Genomic DNA, 9,711 nt, shown 5'->3' with positions numbered 1-9,711 from the left:
AAATAAATAAAAAAATAAAATAAAAGATAATGATGTACAATGTATTAATTATTGAAACTGTCCTATTAATCAGTTTTGAAACTCTCATTGCTATTTGTTTCTCAATAAAATAAAAAAATAGATAATGTATCAATCACTGTTAATCAGCTATTCTTGTTTTGAAAATCTGTAGCATATGTATTGTTACATGTTACGCTGTTACTGTCTTTGCTTCTGTTCTTGCTCTTGTTTTTACTCTTCAAAATACAAGAAAATTATTTCTTAAAATAGTCAGGCACCTTCACTCTTTATTGCTTGCTTTTATTAGTGTTTAACAGTGTTGTATGCCTTTCAAGTGGTCTAAAAACCAGAATTGTTTGCTTTTTATTAACATGGTAGAGATTATTGTAATTGCTAGACATTAAATATGTTTCTCATAGTAAAATTTATAAGTGCTTGGATCTTTGGAAATTTTACTTTCATTTATACTCTTACTGTAGGGGAATTCCATTGATTGGTGCGATTCTGTGTTCTTAGGGCTGCTATTTGCTACTTTTGTGCTTTTAAAAAAATGTAATGATTAAAAGCAAACCCTGTGAAGCTTGTTATATTGCACATAGATACCAGTGCAGGATGATCTTGTCAGACATCTTCCATAACTGCATTCTTGTTGTTAAAAACCGGTAATTATTGTGACTAATAACTTACTTGGTCAGGGATTGAGCTGGGCACTTCACAGTGATTATTTTGACTTTTCATACATACCGTTTGGTTTCTTTTCCTTTTTTTTTTTTTGATGCCAGGGAATGAACTCAGGACCTTGCGCTTATGCCGCTGAGCTATCTCCTTGGCCCCTTCTTGCTTTTTTTCAAAAAAGAAGTCTTTTCTTTATTCTAAGTTCTTATTTCCTTGATATTAAACATACTGCTTTTTTGCTAGTTGTAATATTTTAAATGTTATTCTATTTTATTTAAACCTCTTTTTCATACTCTCGTAATAGATCTTTTTATTTTGTAGTATTTAAAACACCTTATTAAATTCTAAATTGTTATTATTAAGTTATGTATTTGGTAGAGGGACCCACTATGCAACTTGGACTCATAGTGATCCTCCTGTTTTCAGCCTCCCCAATGCTAGGATTACTGTCATGTGCTACCATGCCCAGTCTTGGTGGCCAGCTCAGCATGCTCGGGAGCAGAGTTGGCGCAGCATGTAGTACAGGGGATTGGACCCTGGTCCCTGTGCTTGCCTAAGCAGGTGCTTAGTCTATCTTGCCAGCCCTTTTATTAAATTCTATTAGCTCTTTGTGGTAGTTAAAATTATTTTTCTATAACCTTGGGCTATATCTATTTGCTTGGTTATGAATTTGAATTATACCATTTAGTATTTCCTAATCAATACTTGATTCTTATTTTTTTTTCCCAAGAAGTTATGACCACTTTTGGTCTTCTTCCTTTGAAATTTTTCTGATTCAAAAAAAAAAAAATCCCCGTTGACCTCATTTGGTTGTGCAACGAGGTCAACATAGGTTAGGATGATAGTGCAGGACATCTTACTGAATTTCTTAGTAGCTGTTACCCTTAGTACATTGTATACGTAAGAGTAGCTGTCAGCATTTACTTTAGTTCTTTTGCAGAGATGAATAAACATCTTGAAATGCTGATTAGACACTGTTTTTAAAATGTTAAGGGGCACTTTGGTGTATGACTGACTCTTGCTTAAATGCTTTGCAGCATTATAACAGAGTTGGATTCATCCCATCTTTTAAAGCACTTGTCAGAAAAATATGGGCCAGCATGGTAGAATGTATTAGCTCAATACATTGTCTCCATTTTATTATGAAGCTGCTGAGGAAGCTGTGATATACAGCACTGTCATTACAGATCTATTGTTAGGATGGTTCCACAGTCGTCTTTGCACTGCCATTAATTTATAGCAGTAAACAATATGGAGTCTTCCAACTGCAGCAAAGCAGAATCTTTTAATGAGGTGGATGTTATTACCACAATAAATCAGTGCTTTCATGTAATGTATAATTCAATGTGTGTATTCCCACTGTAACTTCTCTGAGTAAGCTGATAGTGTATCATTGTCATTGCACAGCTCTACTTGTCTTTTTTTTTTTTTAACCTTTTATTTGGGGACTTCTTTTTTATATGCTTGCAAATAAATGTGGTATGTCTTGATAGCTGTCCTACAACAGGCTTCAGAAGCCAACTGTAACAATAACAGCCAGAATCAATACTGTGGGTTCTACCTACATGGATCTTTGCATGATACCATTTTTTTCAGATGCTAGTGAAATCAATCCTAATTGGTTTTAGCATTATATTCAAGAAACGTGATTGTATAACTATTGATTTTTGAGGTTGTGGGTTACTCATTTGGAGAATAATAAAAAAAGGAGCAGATAAAGTGAATGCTTATTATGCTGCAGAATCACACAAAAGCAGCATTGACTCTATTTTTAATTCATATAATTTGTCTTTCAATGATTTTATTTCTTTCCTTTTGCATGGCTCAGTCTTTAGGGACAAAGTCTAAAATACATTTAGAGACTCTGTAGATTGGTTCTGTAACAAAGGAAGAATTTCTTGGATAGAGTTCCATTCTTAACTGGCACACATTTAGTCAGATATAGTTCTTTTTTGTAGACAGTAACACTTTAAAAGATAACATTTTAAAATTAGAATATACATTAACATCCACTTACAATAGTAAAGATTTTAAAAATTCTATTTGTAATAGAATAGTCTAAAAGTGTGTTAAAATAAAATACATATTGATTAGAACCAAATGACTGAAAGAGAATGACATCATTCACTAATCTGATAAAATTGCTTACCAAGTAATTTCAGAGAGGTAGCCAAAAGATGAATTTAAAATGAGGCTTAAAAATCCTGTAACATAAAAATGTTTAAAATTGGATCTGAACCTTGCTTCATTGTCACTACAGTATTTCTAAATATGTCCATATTGAGGCAATCTATTTTCTTGTTTTGCACTGCCCCTGTGAATAATCAGATACTTTCTTATAAATGACGGGAAAGGAACTCATAGCAAAAGGCAGTTCTACATCCTATTAAGCGAAGTACATTCATCTGTTTTTCAGTGACTTGGTATTTGTATTTTAAATAAGGAATTGAAACCTACTAGAAATTATAATTTTTAAGAGAATACAGTGTTATTTAAAGCACTTAACATTTTTTTGAGCCCTCGGCACCTTTGAGAATATTAAGAATATTATTCCTAAAGACAACGTGTATTTGCGTAATCACAAAATTTTACTTACTAGGTAATGGATTTGTGTAGTTGCTGCATAATAAAAGCAGCAGTAATGGAAATGAAGCCAACTAATATTTATTAAGTTTTCATCATAAGCCTGTGCCAAGCAATGTATTTGGGGCTTTACAAGTAATTATTTTCTTCAAACTCTTCTGCCCTTCATCGGAAAGATCATCTTAAGACAAACAACATTCATTGCATGTAATCAGGCATGATTTGTGAGAGTGTAGTGTACTTTCTCATTTTGTCTTCCAAAATAACCTCCTGACTGGGTGTTACTATTATTCCAGCGAGCCTAGGTTTCTCCCATTTTGTTTTCCTGCTTCTGGAGGGAACTGTGCTGCCATGTTGTACCGTATTGTCTTTCAGTAAGCTGAGAAGCTGTCTGCCATTCTTTTTGTATCTATAAGTATACATATAGTTACACAGACACGTTAGTAACTCTGACTTCTCTCATACTAGTAGAAATTTCTAGTTATGTCTTAATCCCTTTTTCTTGCAGTCTCTCTTTGCAACTCCACCCCCATCCTAGTTATCTTCCATTCTCTTCTCAGAACCCAATGCATGTCAGTCCTCCAGCTTAGATATTGTTTCTGGTTGTTGCTTCTAATTCATGTGCTACAATTTTTTAGGCACTCTCTAAAGTGTCGTATCACTAATACTCACCTTAGGTGTCTCTATGAGTTTGTTACAGTCTAATTAAAAAATTCTTATGCAACAGAAACTAGATTTACAGAGAAATAGCAGGTTTCTCTACCCAATTACTTATGTGTAACCTGCTTTGAAAAGTAATTTAAATAGTACTTCTTTGTTTTTTAAGGCAGGGTCTCCCTGTGTAGCTTCTGCTGCCCCTAAATTCCTAGCAACCCTCCTACCTCAGTCTCCTGTGTGCTGTTTCAGATTTTACACACTTTTAGATTTTTCTTTTACAACTTTTAGTAGGATAACAGAAGAAAGGAAAAAGTACAGGACGATTACATTTATGTTTCTGATTTTTGTTCTTTTTTATTTCTCTTTGGCAGCCAATAGGAGCTTTGAATCCAAAAAGAGCAGCATTCTTTGCAGAACGTTTTGAATCATGGGAAGACGAACAAGTTCCAAAGTTCCACTATGGTACTCATTATTCAACTGCAAGTTTTGTTCTTGCATGGCTGCTAAGAATAGTAAGTTCCACTTAAATAATAAACCATGACTAAATAAATTCAATGTTCTAGAGAATGTATAATGATTAACAATTTTCAGCATCTTTTTAAGTGCTAAAAATCTTTCGAAAAGTTGTGGCTCTAATTGTAAGTACTTCTGTCAATTAGTATGTATTTTATAGCATTATGATATAATTGCCTTAAAAATGTTTTACTTAGAATTTTGTGGATTGGGGCGGGGGAGATGGCTCAATAGAATACGTGCTTTCCTGGCAAGTACAAGGGCCTGAATTCAATCTCTGGTTCTAAAAAAAAAAAAAAATTGTGTGAAATTTTCCCTTAAATTTCCTATTTAAATATTTGTTGTTTTACCACATTAGTACAAGTTATTTTCAAATTTACTCTCTTACAGTATGAATTAAGTAAGCTTTCACTAAAGCTGTAACATAGTATTTTGGAAGCTTCAGTTGCTCGATTGGAGTGATAGGTATCTGCAGGTAACCAGTGTTGCAGTGTATTGAGGATATATTGGTTAAACAAAAAATGTTTCTATAAAATTGAAAGGTTATTCATCTACTAAAAAGTAATTTCTTTTGGAAAGCATTAGTATCAGATCATTAATTAAGCTTGTTGGGAAGGTATGGGCAGACATAAATCCTAGAAGTAATTTATAGCGCTTAACTAATTTCAAACCATTATCCACTAATATGTGTTTAAATGTTCTTCAGCTAAGAGGAGGCTTTTAAATCTTACAGCCATTTTTCTTTTCTTAATCATAAATTTAATATTGTGTAATAACGATAAGAAAATTATACATTGGACTACTTCCTTCTACTATGAAGAAAATGCCTCTACGTGATGTCTGAATGGTGTTAATAATTTGTTCTTGGTGAGGAGGAACATCTCAGAAAATGTCACAAATACTAAATTTTGGAAATGCTTAGAAAATATTTGTTCTGAAACAAAAATAATTTATGCACATTAATATAATAATTTAGTCTAACATTCCATTCCTAGTTTACTTTAGTAACTAATGCCTATTTGTAATTAGAATATTTAGATGTACATCTTTATAAAAACATTCTTAGGCATAAGAGAACATATGGATTTTTTTAACTGTTTATTTTTTAGGAACCTTTTACAACTTATTTCCTAAATTTGCAAGGAGGAAAATTTGATCATGCAGATAGAACTTTTTCATCAGTTTCCAGAGCGTGGCGAAACAGTCAGCGTGACACTTCTGATATTAAGGTACAGAAATGATTCATTTTACAATGTGTTTGTTATTCGATAAATACACAGTCTCTCTCCTCCAGTACACTCTCATTCACTAAAGCTAGGCCTCAGAGGATGAGGCCTTAATTAAACATTTGGCCAAGAACCATTGTATAGAATTTCTGTCTCCATTTTTCTTTTCTGTCTGTCTCTACATGCCTGTCCATATCCTGAATGTTTGTCTCTTCCCTAGTTCTACTTGTAGATATTTCCCCCTCCTGTTTGCAGTCTTTTGTTTAAATAGAAATATAGAAGTGTAGATATAAAAGATTTAAAATAGAATGCTCAGTAGAATTCCAAATTCAGTAGAAACACTTTCTCTGAAAAATACTGTGAGAAAAATCTCAGGCATAGATGTTTCGAAATGCTGTATTTCTGCATTGCTTACTAGCGTATTGGCTGTTCATATTAATATCATTTAGTGTGATATTTCCATACATGTGCACAGTGTTCACTGATGACTTCCAGCCTCTCCCTTTATGTCCCCTCTCCTGACACACACCATCCCTACACTCCAGTAATTGCATTCTATTTTTAAGTCAGTTTTTCAGCTTACGTATAAGAGAGAGCACGTAGTACTTGCGTTTCTGTAACTGGCTTAGTTTCATTTAACCTAATGTGCTTCGGTTCCATCTACTTTTCTGCAAATGCCACAGTCTCATTCTTTATGGCTGGATAATGCTCTGTTGGGCCTTCACCTCTTCATGGGCACCTGGCTGATGCCATCTTTTAGCTATTATGAATACTATGGCAGTGAACATGGGTGTGCAGGTTCTTCCTTGGCATACTGACTTCCTTTTCCTGTGGTCTGTACCCAGGAGTGGGATGTAGCTGGAACATGTGGTAGTTGTAGTTTTTGCTTTATTGAGAACCCTCTGTGCTGTTCTCCATAATGGATGTACTAATTTGCATTGCCTCTACCAGATCCTTTTCTTCACACCTTCGTCAGGATTTTGTTTTATTACAGCCATTCGACCTGGAGTGACATGATAACTTATAGTTTAGATTTACAGTTCTGTAACAGCTAATGATAATGAACATTTTTTATTTCATTTATTGGCTGCTTGTTATTTCTTTATTTTCTATAATTTTTTTGAGAAACAGCAATGAGACAGTGTTATTTCTTTCGAGAAGTGTCTATTCAGATCGCTTGATCGTTTTTAATTGTATTTCCTATTTTTTTATTGTTAAGTTTTTGAGTCCTTTATATATTCTGTATATTAATCCTCTGTTGAATCAATAGTTGGCAAATATTCTGTCTCTTTTTATAGGTTGTCTTGTGTCTGTTGATTGTTACCTTTGCTGTGCAGAAATTTGTTTAATGTAATTCTGTTTGTCAGTCTTTGCTTTGGGGATCTTATCCGGAAAATCATTGTCTGTAATAATGTCAGTTTTCTCTGTATAGGTTGAGTACCATGTCTCCACTCATAGTCTAATCTTCTTTACCTGTTGGTTTTGTGTACATGTCTGACTCTGCATGGTCAAGGATCACATTTTTGCTAAAGAAAAATAAGAGCTCTCCTGTCCAGGGCTTGTGATACAGCCGAGTGGTCGCATGCTTGCCTCGTTCTGTTCCCCACTGCTACCACTACCACCACCACCACTAATAGATAGATAGATAGATAGATAGGTAAAATTTAAAAGCCTTTTATCTATATACATATTCACTACTATAGAACTTTGAAACCTTTGTTCATTAGCTAATATAATCCTCACCAGACTTTGCTTCTGTGCTCCATAGTACACAAATTTCTTGTCATGGTGTCTCTTCTTGCAGGGAACTGTTAGATGCCATTAGGTGTAGGTATGCCTATGGTTTTGAAGTTTCTTGTAGTTGCATAAAGAATGTCACCTATACATAATTATACCATATGGCAGAAAATAGTAAGTACCAAAGAGAAGTAATAGAGCTCAAAAAAGGAAAAGCACCCCTCACCTGAGGAATGGTTGAAAAAGATGTGGTATTTTTACACAATCGAGTATTACTCAGCTATAAAGAATGATAAACTCAAAGCCTTTCTATTGAAGTGGATGCTACTTGAAGATATACTCATAAGTGAAATAAACCAGATGCACATGTGTAAATATCGTATAGTTTCCCTAGTATAAGAACTCAAAAGAAGAAATACAAATAGAAAGTTATAATACAAGTAAAAGGAAAGCAGGAACTCAAGGACTAAATAATTAAGAGAGGGAAAGGAGAAGAGCTAGGAAACATGACAGTGACAAGCCATACAGTTATATGTAGAAGATGGGCAAGGCAATGATCCTGAGAATCTCCAGAAGATTTTTGAATCTAGCATTTATTTGGAAAGATTCTCACCCTGACTAACTATGTATACTGATACCTGTGAGCTAAGCAAGTGCACTGAAGATGGTAATTTGTAATAGTAGTTTCATGCTTGGAGTGCGTGTCATTCTGGTCTTCTGAATGCAGGTTGCTTTGTCATGACATGCCAGTTGGTGCTGTGCTGTCTCTCAGGTAGATGATTGTTCAAAAAGAAGGGAGTTCATAAAGAATGAAGGCAAGAGACAGGAAAAGGAATGCTGTGGGACTGTCCTGCTTCAAGGTTGTATATGGTGAGATTTTTGGACTTATATGTAAACATAAGAATTACATATTTTTTATGCCTATTTTTAAAATATATTCTAATTTTTAAATGTTTTTTCATCATAGAACCTTTGTCAGTGTCGTCTGTAGGGACTTAAAGTTCAACATATCAATACTTGATGAAAAATACCTGTTCCATGTAATGCCTAAGATGTTTGATATTTAGACAGATAGTGAGGTTAAGCTTGACACCCTAGGTTGTATGGTAATAACAATAAGCTTGTCTTCTGCATGGTTAACAACCTAAGTTTGCAGACCAAAATTAGAGAAAAAGGAGGGCCACAAGGAAAGCCAACATTTTGGCCCTAGCCTTCCAAGGTCAGTTAAGACTCAGGACAAGTGAGAACTTACAGTGTAACGTCATGTAACTTGGTATTGTCCCAAATTTTCTGATCAAGGAGATTATGGGGCCAAAGGGGAAAGTGATCAATGATGTAGAGTATGCCTAAGGAGAGTCACATGGAGAGAAAACATTCTCTCAGGCTTTTACAGAGAGCACATTGGCCAAGCAATGGCCGTGACTCATCCACATGGCTGACACTCACAAAGGTTCTACAATCTGAGGTACAGAATCTCAGCATAAATCCTGAGGGGATTTCACTGACCTTATCAGACCCAAAAGCTACAACTCTTGCTGTATAGGTCCTGCTTTACCTTACAATTTCTGACATTGCCAATGAAGCGGAAGACCCAATACTATTATGGACTGTTGGACTTTTTTAGAATATTTTTCTGAGTTAACACACCTATAATATTCAAATAAGGGAACTTAACCAAAAAAAGGGGATATAGATGAATGTCCATTTTGTAGCTGTGTTTTCAAAATGGTTAGGATAGATATATAGTTGCATTCTCTTAATGAATAGAGGGATTTGTTCTAATAGTGTTTGTAAATAGGATATCATGTCCGCATCTTGTACAGCAATTAACCACTAGGAAGAATGTATGTAATGTGTTAATTATTGCAACTGTCCTACCAATTTGATTTGAAACTGTCTCATTGCTATTTGTTTCTCAATAAAATTATGGGGGGAAAAGGAGGAAAAGCTACATTACTAAAGTATAAGTTTTAACAGGGCAGTATAAACATTATCAGTATAGTAATATTAGATTACTCACTTTATGTTTTTTTTTTACTGTCTAAAATATATTTGATGAGAAAGACAGGTATACAGGATGCTGTTTTTAATCCATAGAATACTATTTTGTCCAGAGTTAAGACTCTGATAAGTAACATATAATAAGATATAAACATAATGAAGTTATGGCTGGGGGAGGTGGGGCTGCAATGACTTCGTAGAATGATTTTTAAGCTCTCTTTCAGGGCAGGGAATTTAATATATCTCCTAAATTTGTCTCTAGCCTGTACATTTCTTCTGAAACCTGGCTCTCTCCCTCCTCACTACTTCCTTTTGAATA

The 9,711-nt window shown here is 34.4% G+C and overlaps 1 protein-coding gene across 4 annotated transcripts in view; it reads left to right on the top strand.

Annotated features, from left to right (window-relative positions):
- The window catches only part of Lrba (LPS responsive beige-like anchor protein), a 752,085-nt gene that overhangs the window by 597,922 nt on the left and 144,452 nt on the right, over positions 1 to 9,711 (top strand). For all 4 annotated transcript variants that reach the window (XM_004638688.2, XM_023723655.1, XM_023723657.1 and 1 more), the window contains 2 exons: positions 4,287 to 4,427; positions 5,538 to 5,657. In XM_004638688.2, the coding sequence (XP_004638745.1) occupies positions 4,287 to 4,427; positions 5,538 to 5,657 (261 nt within the window). The remainder of the gene's footprint in view (positions 1 to 4,286; positions 4,428 to 5,537; positions 5,658 to 9,711) is intronic.

The sequence above is a fragment of the Octodon degus genome, unplaced genomic scaffold (genome assembly GCF_000260255.1).
Source record: "Octodon degus isolate 3935 unplaced genomic scaffold, OctDeg1.0 scaffold00101, whole genome shotgun sequence".
In the NCBI taxonomy this organism is placed as follows: Eukaryota; Metazoa; Chordata; class Mammalia; order Rodentia; family Octodontidae; genus Octodon; species Octodon degus.
The sequence above is the reverse complement of the archived record's forward strand: the minus strand, read 5'-3'. Positions and strand labels throughout refer to the sequence as shown.